This window comes from Leucopleurus acutus, assembly GCF_964270905.1.
Source record: "Leucopleurus acutus genome assembly, chromosome: 1".
Lineage (NCBI taxonomy): Eukaryota > Metazoa > Chordata > Mammalia > Artiodactyla > Delphinidae > Leucopleurus > Leucopleurus acutus.
The window spans coordinates 21,647,917-21,670,519 of NC_139142.1; the positions used below are offsets into that span (position 1 = coordinate 21,647,917).

At 36.9% G+C, this 22,603-nt stretch overlaps 1 protein-coding gene across 2 annotated transcripts in view; it reads right to left on the reverse strand.

Annotated features, from left to right (window-relative positions):
• TSHR (thyroid stimulating hormone receptor) overlaps positions 1-22,603 on the reverse strand; it is a gene marked incomplete at both ends in the record, with an annotated part of 164,221 nt that overhangs the window by 58,293 nt on the left and 83,325 nt on the right. For both annotated transcript variants that reach the window (XM_082855132.1, XM_082855133.1), the window contains 2 exons: positions 8,576-8,650; positions 13,994-14,065. In XM_082855132.1, coding sequence (XP_082711258.1) covers positions 8,576-8,650; positions 13,994-14,065 — 147 coding nt within the window. The remainder of the gene's footprint in view (positions 1-8,575; positions 8,651-13,993; positions 14,066-22,603) is intronic.

The window sequence follows — 22,603 nt, forward strand, 5'->3', positions numbered from 1 at the left end:
TAGGATTTCAGGCAGTGCTAAACTGGGCAATTTTTCTGCCCGATGTGGCATCCCCTAGGATCATTGGTTGGTATATAGCTGGTGTCTGTATCAATCTGGAGGGTCCAGGATGGTTGTGCTTCTATGCCTGGCTCTGATGCGGGTTGTTAGAAGGCTAGGTTCAGCTGGCTGATTCTCCATCTCCATGTAATCTCAGGGCCTCCCCATATGGTCTTCCCATCAGTGTAGCTGGACTTCTTACATAGTGGTTCAAGCCTCCAAGAGTCTAAATTAAAAGCTGCCAGTTCTCTTAAAGACTGGGCCTGAAAATGCATGATGTCATTTCCACCATAGTCTGTTGAAATATTGGGCAAAAGTTTCAAAATTTGAACAAAACCAGAAATCCATAGATCCAGGAAGTTCAGCAAACCCCAAGCAGGTTAAAGACAAAGAAAATATCACCTAGGTACATAATTTTGAAAACCAAAGATAGAGAGAAAGCCTGAAAAGCAGCCAGAGATAAACGGACACGTTATCCATAGGAGAACAATGATGAGAATATGAGTGAACAATGGAGGCCAGAAGACGTGGAAAGATACCTTCAAAGGGCCAAAACAAAAAACTGCCTTGCTAGAATTCTATACCCAGCAAAACTAATTTTTAAATATTAAGGTAAAATAAAGTTATCTTCAGATAAATGAAAGCTGAGAAAATTTGTTGCCAACAGAACCACACTAACATGCTAAAAGAAGTTCTTCAGGCTAAAGGGAATGATTGGATCTACAGGCAGGAATTAACACTGGAAATATTAAATATGGGAATATATGTAAAAGACTAGTTTTTCTTTACTCAAATTCTTTAAAGGTTAATTAACTCTTTTAAAAAATAGCAATGTGGTGGGATTTATAACATATATAGAAATAAAATATATGACAAAACAGAACAAAAAATGGGAGAGAGCAAATGCAATTATAATTTCAAAAGTTTCTTACATGATATGGGGATTGGTATAATCGTTCTTGGTAGACTATGATAAGTGAAGGATGCGTATTATAATCCCTTGAGTAACCACAAGAAAATATTACAAAGGGCTAAACAGCTAATAGGGGAGATAGAACAGAATACTAGAAAACAAAAACAAAAGCAGAAACAACCTGATTAATCCAAGAGAAAACAAAGGAGGAACAAAGAACAGAGAAGAAAAATTGAAAACAAATTGGAAAATGGCAGGTTTAAATCATATCAATAATTACAGTAAATGTAATGGACTAAAAAAAAAAGGGTAGGGATTATTAGACAGAAAAGCAAGGTCCAGTTATGTGATGTTTACATAAAATGCACTTTATATATAAATATATATAGTTATTGAACACCATTTTTTTCTGTAAAATATAGTAGCTATTTCAGAGGATTGTCGCAAAGATTAAGTGAGTAAATATGTGTGTTGAGCATTCAGCATAGTGCTTGGGACATGGTAAATTCTCCATTAAGGACAGCTAAACATATATGCATCTGTGTATGTTCACACATAATACTAAATGTTCTATCAATTGTAATTTTCATTAATTCAGACTTCTTCAGTCTTCTACTTCAATTCATGATTTTAAAAGTGCATGTTTAGAATATATCTAATTGTTCCCCGTTTTTTGGTTTTGGTTTGATGGTGTGAGTGATTGGCACATAAAACACACTGCCTTGTGGAAACAGTTATTATTGTCTTCACACATTTGCATTGTTCTCACAAATTTTAATAAGTTCTATAAAGCAAAAATAAAGGGTTCAATCATAGATTCAAGTGAAGGGTTCATTTAGGTGGGATCAAGGGTATGTGTAAGTAATATTTAGGCTGAAAAAATAATCGGTAGTGTTAACCAGGTAAAGAGAGAGAGAAAGAACTTTAGGGACAGAGGCAAAAGGATGTGAAGGCCCCAAGGTGGAGAAGATCTTGGACTGTTCAAGGAACTAAAGAACACAGGTGTGCAGGAATGGAGCAAGATGAGGAGACAGAGGTGGGCAGGGCCGGCTGAAGTCCTGGGCCTGGAAGTTTATGTTGAAGACTCTGAATTTATCCTAAGAGAAAAATCACTCTGGCTGTTGTGCAGAAATGAAATAGAGGAAGCCAAAACTGGAAAAACCAGTTCGGCTATGAAGTTATTGTAGTCCAAGCAAGAGATGATGGTGGATTGGACAAGGGTGGTGGCAGCGGAGAGGAAGAGGATGAATTTTTTATATATTAGCGTAGTAGAATGGACAGGACGTGGTGAAGGATTAGAAGTGGGTGATGAGGAAAGAAGGTATAGTGATCCCTTCAGGTGTCTGGGATTTGCAGTAAGGTGAATGGAGGTGCCATATACAGGCTCAGCAAGTATCAGAGGAGTTACAGATTTCAGGAGGAGAGGTAGATTTCAGTTTGGGGTATTTAAGTAGTGAGAGAGATGTAACACAACTGAGGAGATGTCAAGTAGACCAATAGGTTAATGGTCCAATACTTAAAAAGTGAGGCCTGGACTAGATGTGTAAGTTTGAGACTTGTTGGATAAGATCACATGGGGGAGAGTGTGGAGTGAGAAGAGGACACAGGACTGGGCCATATGGAACCCCAACATTTTGAAGTGGGGAAGGAGGAGACACCAGCAAAGGAGAATGAGAAAGACTGACCAGCATGGTTGGAGGACAGCTGGGAGTGTGGTATCACAGAGCCCAGGGGAAGAGGGTTTGGATAAAAATAGAATAATCCACTATTTTGAATAGTGGATTATTGTGTATGTTTAGCTATAAGATGCAATTACCGCAGCTTTAGCACAGTGTTAAACATACCGTATTTATTGAATGAATGGGTAGCTTTGTATCTTTGGAAACCTAGCTCATGGTCACTAACAGAAGCAATGTTTATGTTCTACCACCCCAATTCATAGCAGGGAATAAAATCTAAACATGAATTAAGAAGCTGTCTCAGAGGACAAATATTGAGCTTTGGCAGGAAAAGTTTGAAAAGGCATTGGAGAGATGATTAGAAGTGGGGATGATGACGTGTGAGTTCTCTGTAGCCCTAGATCAGTCTATTCACCAAATCACATGGTCAGAAAGGGGTAGAGAGAAGGCAGCTGAGGAAGGAAATATATTCACAAAACAGAATAACATTATGCTCTTTAACTGCTGATGTGCTCACTGAGGCATTTCAATAAGCACTGGCAACATGCACTGACATTTGAGATCAGTGCTCCTTAGTTTTGTACCTACCCTTGCAGCAAATCCAACATGGTGAAGAGCTATTTCCTAAATAAATCAGAGGGCTTTAATTCTGTGCTCAGGAATCCCAGGAAATTTTGGTTGACAGTACCATGCGGTCTGTGGATTAAACAAATTATTGATGTTTGGCACCCAAAGTCTTTATTTATCCTTCATGTTGACTAGAACCATTTGCACATAATAATGTTGGATATATAGTAGGAAAATTTGAAGAATGCAAGATGCATTATTCTCTTACTTTCTAAGATATTAGGCTTTCAATACCTCATATATATAAGGAAAATATCTTTTTAAAAACCCATTTTCAAATTCATCCTTGTTGTAGTCATTGTATTTAATAGTTTCCTTTGCTTTTGGAAGTTAACACTTTTGCTCAGAGAGGGAAAATGGATATTTATAAGAGAAATATTAACAACTAGAACCTTTATGAGAAAAAGGCTGTAATAAAACAAAACAGTTGCTTTTAAGAGATGCAGGATTTATATAGAGCTTTATTACAAATCAGTTGCCTTGATTTTTTGGTGAGTGGGGCAGAGGAGCAAAATGGGTGATAAATGAACATTATATTCGGAGTCTGGAGATTTGGTTTTGAATTTTAACTGTTGTTCTTAATGACCTGAATTCTCAGTTTTCTTGGGTATTGTTCTACTTTCTTTGGTTTTAATTCACTGTTCCTTTATACATTTATTGTGAAAGATATATAAATGAATTATTTTCAGCCTTTTTTCTAATATATACATTTTCTTCTGGGTATAACTTAAATTGTATCCTACAGGTTTTGATTTGTCATATTTTTATTGACAATTAGTTAAAATTATTTTCTAGTACCTGTTGGGATTTCTTCTTTGATCCATGATTATTTAGAAGTGTACTACCTACTAGTCAGAGAATATGGTTGATTTTAATTTTTTGTAAGCTACTGAGATATTAATTTCTTATGAGTATGATTATTTACTTTTTTGGTATATATGTTCTATCAGATAAAGTTATATTAAACTCCCACTATGATTGTGGATTTATCTATTTTATTTTTTTAGTTCTGTTACTTTCTGCTTTATATGGTTTGAAGCTATGCTCTTATAGACATTCAAAGTTAGAATCATTATATCTTTTTCGTACAGTGTATAGTAATCCTTTTATATCATAGTAAAATTTCTTTTTATATATAGCAAGGCTTCATGCTTTATATATATTGGTATGTTTATATCAATTTTCCCTTGGTTACTGTTTGCATGTTAATATTTTCATGATTACATTTTCTATCTTTCTATATCTTTACATTTAAAGTATGTCTCTTATAAGCAGCATTTTTAATTAACCTATGTGGCAATCTTTGTATTAATTGGAGTGTTTAGTCCTTTTATGCACTTAATGTAAATATTGGTTATTTGGAGTTAAATCTACTATTTGTTCCAGAAGTTCTTCATTTCTTCTAATTTCTTGCCCTTTTTGTATTAATTTTTATTATTCCATTCCTCACTATTATCAGCTTGTGATTTATCCATTCTTTTACAGTTATTTTAGGTTTTGCCCTATGGATTAGAATATTTATTCGTTATTTGTAAAAGTCTAATATAAGTTAGTGCTTTTACCATTTCCCAGACAATTCAAAGAACTTAGAATGCATTAACACCATTTAAAACCCTCCCATCGCTTTGTTTGCTATTGTGTATTTGAATTCTATGTATACAGGCAGTCCTTGCTTTGCATGGTTCCCATATGCATGAGGTTCAGTTACCATTATTTAGTTAAATTTAAATAATAACTGGTTCCAACCACATGGTTCAAGTTTGTTACCACAATATATTAACTAAGAGTAATTGCATAAAGTACAAACTTTGCTGCCAGATCTTCAGTCCACGCATCACTATGTAAGTAACAGATGCACATCATGATAGGTGATCAATTATACCGCTCCTTTCAAAGTCATTGGTGATAGGTCACCTAGCATCTATTATTCAGTTCATATACAAACAATAAGGTGTGCAGTTGTGTTGCCTCCATGACTCTCAGTGATAAACCCACACAACATTTTATAAAAGAGGATAATTGAAAGAGGTAATTGACCAACAAAGATGGAAGAAACAAAGAAACAAAATGTGATAGTGCTGGAAGGGAAATTTGAATAAATGTAAATAGAATCATAGAAACTGCTAACCATGGGAACGTCCATACTGCTACCATTTGAGAGACTCTAGACATTTAATAAGAGGAACTTAAGTGAAGGTGCATTATTGACATAAATAAGAAAACTGGTTGTGAATAAAAGAATGAAGATGTCCCCAAAGAAATGATGCTGGTAAAAAAAAAAGAACTTACATTAAAGGGACTCTCAGAAATATTTTGACATTGAAAGAACAGAGGATAGATATTGGAAGCTGATCCAGACCTAGAAAGGAGTATGACAATTTGCCAAGATAGTGACGTGATACTCTCTTGTAAGTTATATATACAACAGAGAAAAATGTGTGTGCTATTCAAACTACTCTTGATAAGCTTTTTAGAAAGAAAGAAAACATTTTACTTCTAAATGCTTCTAACGTTTAAAATTACAATGTGCTAAAAATATTAGTTTTACTATTTTTACTTTCCCCATGCATTTATAACCCAATAGTAAGAGAGATTTTAATGTTTTGACAAGAATTTTTGTCACAAAAAATAATCTTTTTATCATTGATTAAGATCGCTTTGCACAGTTTCAGCATGCACAGTTTTATGATACAACACTATCATGCAGAGCAAAGACTGCCTGTTTTTTAAACCCCATAAGACGTTTTGTTTTGTTTTGTACAGTTGAGGTTAATTTATATTTAGCTCTTTTGTTCGTTTGTTTTTGTTTTTTGCTTTTCATTTCCTCCTGTACCTCTGTGCTATCAGGTAGGATTATTTTCCTTTTGCCTTAATAATTCCCTTTAGCAGTTTCTTTAATATGAGCCTAATGGTGATGAATCCTCTCAGCTTTTGTTTGCTCGAAATGTCTTTCTTTTGTCTTCAATTTCAGAGAATCTTTTTGTTAGTTTGGCTGATATTTGCTGTTGTTATTTGTGTAGTTCTCCTTTTTGCAGATATCTTACTTTTTGCTTTGTGGATTCCATCATTTCTGTTGAAAAGTCAGCTTTCAGTCATGTTGTTACTTCTTTGAAAGTATTATGTATTTTTTTCCTCTGGCTGCTTTTTATGATTTTCTCTTTCTTTGATTTTTTAGCACTTTTACTATGATGTGCCTTGTTGTGGTTTTCTTTGTATTTATCCTTTAGGGGTTTGCAGTACTGCTTACATTTGTGACTTGATGTCTCATGAATTTTGGAAATTTTCTTTCAAATATTGCTTCTTTCATTCTTTCTCTTATTATTCTTGGGATCCAGTAATAGGTATGCTAGACTTTTTAGTGTGCCACATATTTCTTTGTCTCTCCATGCTTCAGGTTGGATAAATTCTTCTGACCTAACTTCTAGGTTACTTACTCTCTTTTGACCTATGTAGATCTGTTGTTAAACTCATGTATTTAGGTTTTATTTTAGTTATTGAATTTTTAAATTCTAGAGTTTCCATTTGATCCTTTCAAAAATATTTTCCAGTTCTATTCTAAAATTCTCTATCTTGGCAATTAAATTTTTGAATGTCTTGATCATAGTTATTTTAAAGTCTGTCTGATAACTCCAATATTTGAATCTCTTGTGGATCATTTTCTATTGTCTGTTTTCTTCTCTTGATTTTTCCCATAAATTCTTTATTTTTAATTTTTTTTTGTATGCTTGGTTATTTTTTATTGAAAGCTGAGCTTTAGTCTTTGTGAGGACTGATCTATTTCCCATTATACCATACTTCTGGGATGAAGCTCTTTTAGGCATCCCAGCTAAAATCCTTGGGTGTTTACCAGGAACCATCTCCTTAGTAAGCCTTGAACTCCAGTTTTTATTTCCCTAGCTCTATGAGACTGCCTAAACCTCTGGGCAGCCTCTCAGCTGTTGTTTACAGTTTAGAAAATACTTCAAGAGGAAAGTAATCAAATGTTGTTTTGGGGATTTGCTTCTCTCCCCTTAAGTTCTTGCTGCCTTCATAACACTCAAATACCTTTAAACAGATTTTTTTCTAGCTCCTCTAGTTGTTTTCAAACCAATGGTTGATATAATAATGTCCGCTAGCCTACCATAGCTGGAGACAACTTTCTGGGCCTCAGTATTCTTAACACATTATTGTCCGGGGGATTTTTGCAGAAACTAACACCTGTGGCCATAATACGTCTCTGGTCAAAAATGTGTTAAAGGCAGCGTACTGTATTACATAGGGAAAGAAGATTTGAGTCACTTATTTATGATGTAAAACCTCTGACCCTATCCATTAGTAACTCTGTGACCTAGGATAATGTATTTAGTCTCTCTACATTTATGCTTTTCTTAAATAAATAATACAAATGATAATCTCTACTTCACAGGGTTGTTTTTTGAAGGTTAAATAAATAAAGTACTTAAATGTTCAGCATAATGTTTAGAACATACTAAGTATTCATAGATGATAAGTATTTTTGTTCTTCATCAAGAAAAGAGAGTTAATATTTCATAATACATGGCTGCTTAAAAGAATGTAATGTGATTATTTGTGTAAAACTTTTTATAGATTGCAAGGTACTACAGAAATAAAAACAGAATAATTATTTATGAAGTGTATTGATTGGTTTTATATGGGAAGCACTGTGCTAAATGCTTACATGCATTATGTCATTCAATATTTATAATAAGCATATTAAGTTGGAACTCTTATTACCATTATTTTACAAATGAGGAAACTGAGGTTAGGAAGGATTACATGACATGTCCAAGGTTAGATAATGAGATTGCTGTGACCTAACCACTAGACCACCAGGGAACATCAAGGTTAGACAATGACAGGCAAAGAAACCAGGGTTTTAACCCAACTCTGACCAACTCCAAAGCCAGAGCTCTTAACTCCACTCCTGTTCTAATCTCACAAGGCTACATTTCTCTTTCCTAAATGAGGGAAAAAAGTTAGTTTTTGCAGAAACTTGCACAGGCCCTGGAATCCAGTAGGTGGTCAGTAAATATTTATTGACTTACTGATATCCATGTCAATAAAATCCGTTGACACAGTAGTAATAGAAAGAAATGACAATTCAAAAAGAGGACTTCTAATTTTGTCTTTAACTTCCAGCCATGCAAGTTAGAATTAGGATGAATTAACATAAACTGAGAGTGAGAACAAGTTAAGAATTGAATATAAATGGAAATTCTGACCCATGTTCTAGTTGCTATTGCCATCTGGAGCCCCCAAATTATCAATTAAGATTGGCTGTGGCTTGGATTCATGCTTCACTTTTCATTGTACTTACATGTGAGTCATTTTACTCAAATTGTAGAAGGAATGTGATTCCAGCCGCTGCAGAGTTGCATCTATTGACAAGTAGCTGAACATCACAAAAATATAAAACAAAGTAGAAAGTTAGTAGGGTTGTAAACTGCAAACATACTATTAATTTTGATGTAACTTCTTTGTCAGGGGCTTCCCAGGTCATGCAACATGCACAACCCTCATGGTTTCTCCCTAATTATGTTAAAATTAGTTATTACTTTTTTTAGATCCTGTTTTATCTGAAAGTTTCCCAATTCATTGGACCTATTCATTCTTCTGGTTTCATTCAACAGATACTTCCTTTAGAAGCTTTCCCCAAATTTCCTGATTAGATCAAATTTTGCATAGTATATCCTCATGGCACCATGAACTTCTCCTTCCACTAATTATCACAATGAAACTTTGCAAGTGTTTGGATGATATGTGATTGATGTCTCATTAGAGTACCAGTTCTCTGAAATGGGGAACTGTCTGTTTCTGATGGACACTGAAGGTACACTCAAAGTACCTTTCATATTGCTTGTCATGTAGTAGACGTCCAATAAATATGGATTAAGTGAATGACTGAGTGAATGAATGAACAGGAGAGTTACTCAAAATGGCAGAAAATGAAAGACATTAGAAAAGAATTCACCAATAAATAAGAGGCATTTTTAATGGAGTAGCTAATTGCATGAGGTCAGAGATGTAGTTACAAAGAAGATGAAGAAAAAGCCACATTTCTCTAGTGGAACATTCCATAGGGTGGTGACTATATATTCTCTCAAGACTTCTCTTCTTGATTTTGAGAGGCTGAAAACTCAATATTTATTTTGAACTTTGTAATTGAAAGGCAACACAAATAAAAGTTTTAAGTACTAAAAAGGAGAAAAGAGAAACTTCTAAATACAACTTGTCGAGAATACATAAGGGATGATGTTTCAAAAAGTCTCCTAAATTCTATCTTGTAATAAGAATGACTAATGCAGCCAAATTCAATGACGGCTTTTTATTGAGAGGCATTTCTATGACATTTGGGAAAATTAATGATTAACAGATGGTGTCCACCTGTGGCCGTAGCAGAGCTTCTCAACCCTGGCCATACAACTGAACTATTTGGGAGGCTTTTAAAACATAAGATGTCCAAGACTCGGTCCAGGATAATTAATTCAGAGTATTTAAGGGATGGGGCAAACATTTTTATTTTTAAAAAGCTTCCCAGATGATTCTAATGCGCAGGCAGGGTTAAGAACCACTGGCCTATAGTTTGAATTGAATCTGCCAGTAAAATATTTTCATTAATACAATTTTTATAAGAGGAGTGCTGACTGTTCCATTTGAGTGTTTTTCTCATGGGTATTGTGTGTATTCTAAAGGTCCTGTGCTTTCTGTTTTGAATTATCTATTCTCTAAACAATTATCCTTTGATTTACCAGGTCTCCCAAGTCATTACCACTTGTGGATAACATTACATAAATTATTTTGATCCAAATATCATACCTCTAACATAGAGGAAACCACTGAAGATGTTGAAAAGAATTAATTTATTGTGTAGAGATTGTGGGGATTTAGAATGGATGAAGCTGAGCCATCTGAAGGACAAGATTAATTTTGAAGGCTGCAAACTTGTTTTCCTAACTTTGCATCATACCCACTGCTCCAAATTTTCTCCCGAATTTCTTAGTTTAGGAGGTGCAAAGCTTTCTTAAGGTTTTAGTCATTCAGCACATGTCATGATCACTGAAGTTCCAATTTCTCCAACTGAATGATACCTCCTTAGAGGACTCTTATAGCTTGGTTGCGAAGACAATATATAGGAACCATTTATTCAGTGGGATAAGAGCAGTGATTCCCTACTTGCTTATCCCATTTTTATAATCAGGAAAAATCAGATCCCACCTCTTCCTCATATTTCTTCTAAGCATGCAAGTCTCATGTAACAACTAGAGTAACCATATCATTAATCATCCACAATAGGATATTTTTGTGAGTTAATGCAGGGTGCTATTAATAATTATGCCAGAATAATAGGTGGGAATTTGTACTGTTCCAGGCAAAGCTACCTGGTGATCTCTTGCCCTGTAGATGTGACAGCTCCCTAACTATTATTTACGTATGTGTGTATGCTTTCATTAAATAAATATCTATTAAACATTCACTATATGTCAGTAAATGAGCATTGACCATTCAGACCTGTTCCCTAGCTTCAAGGAACTCACAGTAGTGGGAGATACAGACAGGTAAATGGGATTAATATGTAGAGTGATAAATTCTTTGATGGGGTTCAGGGCACACTTAACCCAGACTGGAGAATCTAAACATAGTCCCCCTGGAAGAGTCCTCATCAGGACCTTCAAATCTGCCTGGATGCCCTGAATATCCCAGTCAAACTTCCTTCTTTTATTGCCCATCATTTTATTTCAAACCTTCTCAAATTTCTAACTCTGCCCTTTCTACCCAAATATTAGTAGATAATCTTTTTAATAATTTGTAGAAAATATTGAAACCTTGAGATGAGAATTCCTGGAATCCCTCTCTAATAAGCCTATTAATTTACCTGCACCTGCCCCATCTCTAACTACTATTTCTCGTTATAGTACAAAAGGTGTCCATCTTCCTGTAAAAGGTCAATCCCTCTATTTGGACCCCATTCCCTCCTGCCTTCTTAGGGACCTCATGTTCTTAAAATTGTTCTTTCTTCAGTTTTTTTTTAAGCCTCTCCTTCTCTTTGATGCCTTTCCCTGGTCCCAGTTACTTCTACCTGTTTATGACTCTCAAGTCTTAATCTCTACCAAAATCTCTCCTGAGTACCCCTACATACCCAGAATTTCCAGTTCTCCTTAGTCTACTTTGATTTTTTTTCCTTTTTGCCATATCCATATTCCCTTCTGTATTAATGTATTTATTTATTATGTTTTTGGTTCCTTGCCTATTTCTTTTCGTTCGAATGTGAACTCCACAGGGGCATGGCTCTCTGTGCATTTGTTCCCTGATGTATCCCTATCTCTTGGAAAAATAATTGATATATACCAGGGACTGAATAAATATTTCTTGAATGAATTAATAAAAGAATTTTATCCTGATATCTATTAGCCATAGCTGCTGGATGCCTCAAAGGCACCTCAAATGCCACAGGCCCCAAATTGAATTCCTAACTTACCCCCTGTCCCTCCATAGCAAATGCACAGAAAACTTCTCTACCTTGGCAAATGTGCTCATCAACCACACAGGTGTCCTAGTCAGAAATGTCGTTGAAATTCTCCATCTGTTTCCCCCTTCAAAATCAACCAACTTTTAAGTTTGTCCGCTCTCCCTTATTTCTCAAACCTGGCCACTTTTTCTTTATTCCCACTCAGCCTTCACCATTCAACCTGCCGTCCCCTCTCCCCAGGCACTGCATCGACCTCCTCACTAACTTCCTGTCTCCAGCCTTGCTCCACTTCCACCCCTTTTCCACAGCCCAGCCAGGGAATATTTCTAAAACATCTGATCTCTCACTTCCCTGCTTATAATCGTTCTGTGGCTTGGTCCTTAGGGAAGATTTCAGACTCCTTCAAATGATTCACAAGGCCCTGTACTCGCTTCCCTCCCAATTTTGTTTTTCTCTACTGTCCCCACTCCCAGCCTAAGTTCCAGCCTCAACAAACTTATTTTTAACTTCACTGACATCCCTTTTCTCTTCTGCTTGGAACTATCTTTCCATCTTTTGTTTTTTGGCCAGATAATACACATTGCAAATTAGGCACCATTTCCTCCAGGAAGCCTTCCCTGACCCCACCCCATATCCAGGTAACAGACCTCTCATATGAGTTCCCAGGTCACCCTAGAACTGACCCCATCATGGCACTTACCACTCTCTTAGGAAGGAAACTGGAGGCTCCATAAGTATTGTCTACTGTTGTACGTGACACATCTAGCAAAGCGCCAGGCACAAAGTAGGGCTCAATAAATATTCATTGAATGAATGAATGAATGAATATAGCCAAGTAGAGACACCAAATAGGCAATTGTATAGGGGAGATCAGGGAAAAGGAAGAGCTAAAGGGGAATTTGAGGCTTTTAGCTTTCAGACCACTAAATGGTGCTGCTGTTACAAGAAGGAGTAGAGAGGGAACAGTTTAGGAGGAAGATGATGAGTTTATTTTGGATATGTTGTTTGAAGTGTCTGTGGGACATCAAGGTGACACTATTTGGAAGGAAGTTTGTAATACAGGCCTGAGCTGCAGGAACAACTCAGGGCTAGAGATACTCATTTAGGACTTAGTTGTATTAGGTAATAGTGAAGCCAAAGGAATGAGAGTTTTCATTCAAGGTGCGGAGGGTATAAAGGAATTAGGACAAAATAAACAAAGAACTGGTATGTAAGTAACTGAATGAAATGAAATGAAATGAAATAGGAATCCAGGAGAGGAAATTGAGGAAGAGTAGCCAGGGTAAGATGTTAAAAAGAGGGAGAGAACAACAGCAGGGAAACCAAAGGAGGCAAGAATTTGAAAAAGGAAGGGCTGGTAGAAAAAGAAAAAACTGCAGAGATGTTCAGCTGGGATGGTTTCTCAGTCTCAGCACTACTGACATTGTAGACTAGATAATGCTTTGTTGGAGGTGGGGGGCATCCTATGCCTTGTAGGATGTTGAGTAGATCCTTCACCTCTACCCCTTAGATGACAGTAGCACCCGTCTCTCCAGTTGTGACAACCAAAAACATCAAATGCTCCTGACATGACACAATGGACACTCAATAAATGGTAATGAAATGAATAAATTTAGCCAGAGACCACACGGGCTGGTGGTAATGTCATTGGTAGGCCTGGATTATCTGCATTGCTTGTCAGAATCAACTAAATGAAATAAAGACCTGGCTCATTTCAGACACTCTTTGTCAATGCAACATGGAACCCCTTTTTCTCCTCACTCTTGAGTGTACAGCAATTCAGTTTTCTACGATTTCAAATTTTCAAATTAATTTTAGTTATTTTTTAAAGTGAGAAGTCTGAAATCACTGGCTACATTTATGACAAAATGTAAACGTTTGTACTAGTGGTGAAAAGAAAATCAGGAATTGGTAACTGGGATAGATAGATTAGAGATAGATATATAGATCTGTTTATGGGAGAGATTCCTGGCTAAGGTTTTGCCACATCTCAAAATATATTGAAATACATCAAGAATTATTAAATTCTTAAGGCCAAAGGAATTTAAATTTACTTTAGGTTTAAAAAATCATTTAGGAATTAGGGAATAAATATGTAGCCAAATCAAATAAACATCTTGTACATAAACTTCATATATATTGGAAATGTAGAATGTTATTGACTTATGCAAGTGCGATATATAACAAGTATTTTTCTTGATAGAACACATTTAGAAAATAACACGTCACAATTGCAAACTTCTCTTTATATTAAAAAAATTGACTTACATCCTGGAAATATTGGGCAGATTTGAAAATGCATGACTGGGAATGGTTTTCAGATGAGTCTCTATAAACTTCCTATGAAAATAACAGTTACACAATTAGAGTTTAAATCATTAGACTTTTCTAGTAATCCACCTTAATTATACAGAACACATTATTAGAAGCATGACAATCCTTACAATGTATATTTTATCATACATAAGCAAGAAAACAATTTTTCCCCCAACAAAACAAGAATTGAGAGTGAGAATCAAATGCAGACAATAAATCTTCAAACTTTGCCTTTGAATTATCAGTGAACTAGTATGCCTTGTATAACATCATATTCAATTTGTTAATGGAAGGGCAACATAATATATTCATAAGTTTATTAGGACTACTGAATTCACGGTCAATGGAAATATCTTGAAATGCCACCAGAGTATGTATTAAGAGGATTAAATGCATTTGATATATCTTAAAGATTAAATATAGTGGTATGATTATAATCTTTTTGCCCAAGCAAAGGTCTCTTCAACCATTACCTTGATCTTATCGTCAACTTGCTGCAATTTGGAAATAAATGACTGACAAGGAGCTAATTCTTCTCAGGATCATGATGTCTTTGTTGCATATGCAACCAAAAGGTTGTGCCTTTTCTTCCAGTTTGCTTTTTTGTTACTTTTCAGAAGGCGGAGAGTGGTTTCCTTACTCAATGAGACCTCTTTATGCATTCCAGTATGTCTCCACCTTGATCCTCCATTTTTTATTGTCTTTCTTTGTTATAGCAACTGCTTGAATAGAATTCTGTATGGAGAAAGGTGTACTTACTGTTCTAAGCTGGCTTTGCAAAACGCCAATGCCTCACCATGCTTATCCTCTTCTCCCGCGGGTCTGTTTTTGCCATTTAAATGTTGGTAATTACACATTGTTCATTTGCTACCTTTTTAAAAGACATCATACTGAGATTGTGTATTTTTCCTTCTATGCTGCAGGGTTTTTTCTCAGTAATCTATTTCCTTGATCTATGTACTCTTTGAACTACTAATTTTTGCAGTGATTGAAATATATTTAGAATTTCTGGTTTCTGGTTCTGCATGACTGGAGCCTGGAAGTCACCCCTCCCTCCTAACAGTAAGCAAAAAGTTGAACAGACTGAAAAATCAACAGCTCTTCTTGGATCTGTGGGACAGGGGAAGACATAGGGCAAACCACTGTCCCCAGGACTGGAGAGACAGGTAAATACAAGGAGTCCCTACTTCCCAGAGCAGAGACTCATGAGCAAAAACTATAAGGGGGAACCAGTGCCAGGGTAGGGTAGGAAAACCTGAGCTGTGATTGACCAATTGCCAGAGGTGCAGTGCAGACAACTCTGAGAGCTGGAAATTCTAGGAGAACCTAGTCACAGGCGGACTTCCACAATTTTGTGAGATTTACCTCCAGGAGTTCCACAAGGTTCTAAGAGTAACCACTAGGGAAAAATCCCATTGTGCTTCTGTCACAGGGAGGGGAAAAGGAACCATCTGGAAATACAGTTGACCCTTTAACAATGGAGGGGTTAGTTAGGGGCACCAATGCCCACACAGTCGGAAATCCACGTATAACTTTATAGTTGGCCTTCCGTATCTGCAGTTCTGCACCTGCAGATTCAACCAACCACTGCTGGATCAAGTAGTATTGTAGTATTTACTACTGAAGAAAATCCACGAATGAGTGGACCCATGCAGTTCAAAGCCATGTTGTTCAAGGGCCAACTGTACATCAGAGCACTCTGTTCTTTTTAACAAGGCCTACCCTCAGGGGAAACTAGTTATCCAGACCCTGTGGAAGGGAAATACACAACTCCAGCTCACTCTAGCCATTCTGTCCTACCTAGGGTGGAGAGAAAAAAACTGAGAAACACTTGTGAAGTTCACATTCCAGAGGCATAGGCTCACTAAAATACCTAATCACAGGAATATAGAACACTACCCCTCCCCTGACATCTTATCACCACCTTACTAAGACCTATTTATAGCCATTCCTTTTACCCAGTACATCATGTCTGTCTATCAAGAAATACATCTGTAACTTACCTAATCAAAGCCTCAGTAAAACCAAATTAATTTATAAAAGGGGGCAGAGGGAGGCAACCTGAATGATAAAAGGGTAGATTGTCAGCCCTTTGCAACACTGGTGATTCAGCATAAAGTGCAACATGCCTTCATATGATTCCAGAAATTCAGGTCCCATAGATTACCTGTACTCCCTCACAGGTCTCCCACTTACATTCCCTTAATTGGATTGATTAAAAGCCTGTTGGTCCAGATCCAAGTTTCTGAAGTTAAAAAGAAATGAGAATAACAAGTCGTTGGGACTAAAATCTCCCAGTAAAATTGGGCCATGCCTAAGAAAAACAAAGGATAAGGTACACACCTGTTGGGTATCACCCGAAGAGACTTACTTAAGCTCACAGATAGTCTTACTTATAGAGCATGTCCTAAGGCATGGATATCAAGGGCATATTTATCTAAGATTTTGCACGCTGCTTGTAGGTAATGCGGACTTAATTTGTAACTTTCATTGGCTAAAAATTTGGGGGTTTATTCTGTGTTTAAAAGAAAAGAAACTATACTTAATTTAAAAGAAAATTAGAGCAACAATGGTTTCAGAGAAGTTTGACTTGGAACAGAAATAACATCTAAATGCAATTTAATAGCCTTTGGTTAAAGTTTCAAATAATGTTTATATCATTTTCCAATATATGAATTTCTGAAATTTGTAATACACGTTTCTTGGATTCTCTCTTTCTCTTTCACACACGTAAACACATACACACTTTAAGTCAGAACAAAGATCTTTTACCTACTACTGAGTTAGTTGTAGTTGATGGAGTTCAGGACACACTATCCCAAAACATATTGTGTTGGCATACTGAATACTTTAAGCTGGAGGAATCTGAGAAGCAGAGGTGTAGGAAGGATTCTCTGACTCCCCTTCACACTCTGAAGCAAGCCCTAAGACCCTCATGCGAGAGGTGCCCTCCCCGGAGGAAAGGAGCAGCCTTATCACAGAAGACAGAGGGATGACGAGGGGATTCTGAATGAACAGACCTTGCAAGTTTCCCCTAGTTTACTATTCTCAGCTCATACCCCTTTGTCCTATCACATTTTCCCACCACTTTCCTATCTTCATTAAACCTAGCATAAGAATGCTCAAGTTAAATCACTTCTTCAAGTCTTCATTTCTTCATAAATGCTCCCATGTCATGTAAAACTTGCATTAAATATATTTGTATGCTTTTCTCTTGCCACTCTGTGTTTGGTTACAAAGCCCTAGCTGAGAACCTAGAGGAGTAGAAGGGAAATATTTTTTTTTCCTCACCTACATGCAGAACGTGTTTTAAAAGACAATCATTTTTGAAATGCTAACATTTTGCTTGATTGCACAAACAAGATATTCTTCTCAGCCAGATTTCTCATCAAAGAAAGCCACCCATATAAATGCACTGATAAGAATTACGTATCTCAGAACAGCTGTCTTACTAATGATACAATATGCACAATATTCTTTCCATTGTCTATATTTTCAAAAGCAGAACTTTATTCAAAGAATTTTGTGACATGTGTTTACTGCTTTTTTTTTTTTTTTTTTTTTGCTTTTTTTTTGCTTTACGCGGCCATCTCAGTGTTGTGGTCTCTCCCGTTGCCGAGCGCAGGCTCAGCGGCCGTGGCTCACGGGCCCAGCTGCTCCGCGGCATGTGGGATCTTCCCAGACCGGGGCACGAACCCATGTCCCCTGCATCGGCAGGCGGACTCTCAACCACTGCGCCACCAGGGAAGCCTGTGATTACTGCTTTAAAAGCAGATGGGAGAGGAAAGAAAGCAAATGATTGTAATTATTTGGCCAAAATGTTTTATTTTACTTTCAGAATACATTTTGAATATTTTTGGAGGAGAAAAATACATATCTAAGAGTATATTCTTTTGATAAATACATTAGAAAAGCTTCAAGGTGTTATACTATTATCCAAAGGATTAGCATCAAAATAATGTTTATTTCGTATGAAAATACACCAGGTACAGAAGAGACTCTGCTTTTTTTTTTTTATGGTTCAAAATAAGAAGGCAATGATTATTCTCTCTAAAATAGAATGAAAAAACTCAGAAGGCTTACTTTATACAAATAGTATCGGTATTTACTATTAATGACTAAGGCATCACATATAAGTCATTGGGGAAAAAAGTTTACAGCTATAGTTTTGTATCCTAAGTGGACTATGTACATTTAATAGTTAAACATGTTGGCTTTAAGATATGGAAATTACAAGAGAGAATAAATATTTAAGCTGCTGATGTAATTTAATTTGTTTTTCTAAGACTTATTTAACCAAGAAGTATCAGTGAGAATATGACTTAGAGTCAAATGTTTCCTTTGGGCTTTGAGCAGGCAAGATTTATATTTCTCAAATATCTGCATTTGGAAGCTGCAGTGCAGAAATCGAAATGCATGTGAGATGCCACTGATTGACTTACAGATTTTGCCGAATAGGATCCAGTTTTAAGTACCGTCTTTGTTCTTGCAGTAGCGATGGAAGAGGGAAATCTGATTAATGCTACTAAAGAGAGCAGATAGTTCTCTATGTTCCAAAAAGAACAGTTAGCGCAATTAAATTTTTCACAGTAATCTTGCATGATAGTAGGCTCATTTCACTGAAATTTTATCAACACGTAAATCCAATCAACATTCCAGCGTCTTGTGTTTTACAAGGTTTCTGGACTCATAATACATAGTTTGTGTGTCAGTGTGTACATGTGGGTGAGGTTTTAATTAAGCAATGCTTCAGGTTTCCCATTACAGCCTTTACTTGATAAAGAATGTGGAGTATGAGCAGATGAGCCAAACTGAATCTCATGAGTTGAGAATCCCTGCTGATCTTCTTTGCCATGGCTGAGCTTGTGTGGTCCAGAAACACCAAACTTTTCACTTGCGTGTCACATTTTTGGTCTCTTGGCAATCAGGCTGAGAATATTTTATTTTTTTATAAATTTATTTATTTATTTTTGGCTGCGTTGGGTCCTCATTCCTGTGTGCGGGCTTTTCTCTAGTTGCTGTGAGCGTGGGCTACTCTTTGTTGCGGTGCGTGGGCTTCTCACTGCAGTGGCTTCTCTTGTTGTGGCTTGTGGGCTCTAGAGCACAGGCTTAGTAGCTGTGGCGCACGGGCTTAGCTGCTCCAGCGCATGTGGAATCTTCCTGGACCAGGGCTTGAACCCGTGTCTCCTGCATTGGCAGGTAGATTCTTAGCCAATGTGCCACCAGGGAAGCCCAGGCTGAGAATATTTTGTGATTCTGCACCAAGCTTGTTTGTTTAATGTTGTCATCGGCATTTCCTTCTGTTTTTTTTTTTTTTTTTTTTTTTTTTTTTGCATCCTAACCACTGGACCGCCAGGGAATTCCCTTGTCATCTGCATTTCAAGGGCTCCTTTTTATTTATTTTTTTATTTAAAAATATTTTAGGAGAAAGTATTTTTTATTCAGAATTACATTAATTCTATTTTTAACAGCTTTGTGGAGGTTAATTGACATACAAAAACCTATACATAATTAATGTATACAATTTGCTGAGTTCGGCCATATGCACCCATATGGGTTTCATGCACCCATGAAACCACAATAAAGGTAATAGACATATCTATCGCCTCCAAAAGTTTCCTGTGTCCCCTTTTCTTTGTTTGTTTTTTCTTGGTTTTCGCGTGTATGTTAAGAACATTTAACATGAGATCTACCTGCTAAACAAATCTTTAGTGAACAATACGTTATTGTTAACTACAGGCACTGTGTTGACTAGCAGATCTGGAAAAGCTCCTTTTTATTAAATACCTGTATCAATCAACTGATAATTCATTTAGATGTGCCAAGTGTGACCATAAAAAGTACTGGAAAGTACTGGCAGTAGAAGAAGAGAGAATTGGTGCAAATAATCCAGATACTTATATATTGTGAAGTTGTACCCTATAAACCGGACAATATTAAATATGACATTTATCGTTTTCCCATTGTTTCTACTTGGCTGAGAAAAAAATTCTCATTGGTGAATTTGTTTTACCACTGTGCAAATTTTTTTTTTTTTTCTAACTCTGTGGTGAGTTGTGAGAGAGTGCAGCAAGCACAGGGATTAATATCAGGGATGTAGACCCAGAAGAATCACACAGTCAAATAGTTGGCCCTCTTTACATATAGGCCGTATGTTTAAGTATGAACAAATTTTAATCTGTACTAAGTTGTGTTTTCTGTTTTTGGTGGTAGAGTGGGATTTCAGTCAGGGCTGCTGCTGAATTATTTACAAACAGTACAAAAATACCAGGTGATGCCTGCAGCGCAAGGTGTGAAACTACAATACCCAGATTCCAGAGGCGCCTATGAGTCATCATTTTGGGACAGACAGTTTCCGTTTGGGCTTTAATTTTTGTCATCCAAGACTTAGGAACCCAAGCAATGGCCTGAGAGATCTGGCTTATGGAAATTGTCCAGCTTACGTCATCTGGGAGAGAGTTTTCTATTTATGATGCTTGGTTTCCAGATTGAAAAATACATATTTAATTTAGTTTTATTTCATTTGGGATACTTATTGTATTGAAATTTTTTCTCAAGTATAATTTGTGTCCAGTAAGATGCACAAATCTTAAATGTCTACTTAGCTACTTAAGGGTATACCAGTGTGTCAATGAAAAAATTAATCAATAGTCAGTCTAAGAATGAAATGGAAATTTTTATTTGAGCCAGTCTAAGAATTATAACCCAGGACACAGTCTCTCAGAGAGCTTTGAGAACTGCTCTGAAGAGGTAAAGGGGAAGGCCAGTATACATTGGATTTTGGTGAATGGGGTATATACAATCAAACACACATCTCAGTAGAAATTTGCTGCTAGTCACAAGGAACAGACGTCTTAGTTAATGGTTTAGTGCTTTTCTAAGTATGGGAAGATGCAAGAATCTAGGTTTATAAAAAATTTCCCCTGAAAATATCTATCTGAAGGTCTGTTCTGCCAGTTTTCCCAAAGCACAGAGTGCCTCTTCCTGATCTTCGCCATGAATTCCTTTCAAGGTGTATTGCAGGTCAGCGACTGCAGTGGCTAATGTGTAGACCTGGATAGTGGACAACATTCTTTCTTTCTTTATTTTTATTATTATTATTTTTTGCAGTACGCGGGCCTCTCACTGTTGTGGCCTCTCCCGTTGCGGAGCACAGGCTCCGGACGCGCAGGCTCAGCGGCCATGGCTCACGGGCCCAGCCGCTCCGCGGCATGTGGGATCCTCCCGGACCGGGGCACGAACCCGTGTCCCCTGCATCAGCAGGCGGACTCTCAACCACTGTGCCACCAGGGAAGCCCAACATTCTTTATTTTATAATCCCTTCCCTTTCGGTCTTAATTTCAACCAAGGTTTGGGAGGCATTTCATGAGCAATTTGTCCCATGGTGCAGGAATGCTCATCCCCAGGTCAGGTGAGGACTTCGTTGATAGGCCGTTCAGTGTGCTGTTACTGAAGTAGGCCCTGTTAACAGTAGCCCAAATCCTCTGGACTACCTGTCTGTCGGGGTCCAGGAAATGGTTCCCTCTTGTTGCTGCTTCTCATAATTAGAGTTACACTATTACAGCAATTGATCTTATAGAATTATAAATTTGATCAATTAGGTTTCAAGGTGCCTAATCATCATTAATTTTATCTGAGCCTCAGTCACACATTTGGTAATATAAGAAACAATAATCTTGTACAATTAGGCAGAATACAAGTAATATGACTAGTAAGATTAGTAGGTCATCCGTTAAGTATTTAAGCAAGAACTTCCACTGGGTGTGGGCCAGTATCTCCCCAGCTCGTGTGAATAGTCTGTTCCACACCAATCGCTATCTTTAAGGGAAATGATACACTGGCAATGTACATACAGTTCACCAGAGATGTCCGCACATACAGGGGAGTAGTGAGTCATTGTGACTCCTTCTAGGATTGAGAAAGGAATGTTGTCTTCCGAGGAGTTACATGGCTGGCGCCAGAAGGAGAAAATTGATCTTTAGGGTTGAGCAGTTATTTCTGCTGTTGGGGAGGTCTGGTTAACATATAATGTAGACACACAATGTGCACTCGAGGGGAGGGAGGAGGCCAAAGGGCAGAGAAAAATTTTATGTTTAAATTTTTCTTGTCTTACCTTAAAATATGAATTTTTATTTCATCCAGTATAGGTAGGTATACTTATACTTTACACATATGAACACATACCTCCATGTGACGAGGACCTAGATCAAAATATAGAATATCTCCATCATCTGAGAAAGTTCCCTTGTGCCCCTTTCCAGTCAGTAACCCCGTCCCTCGCAGATTGCTCTTTTTGTTAACTTCACATAAATGTAATCATACATTAGCCACCCTTTTCTGTCTGGCTTCTTTTGTTCAACATAATGGTTTTGAGATTCGTCCATGTTGTTGCCTGTATCAGTCGTTCTTTTTTATTGCTAACTATGAATACACATCATTTGTTTATTCATTCTATAATTGATATTTTTCCAATTGGGGTTATTATGTTTAAAGCTTCTATGAACATCCGTGTGCAAATTTTTTATGGGCATATACAATCACTGCTCTTAGGTAAATACCTAG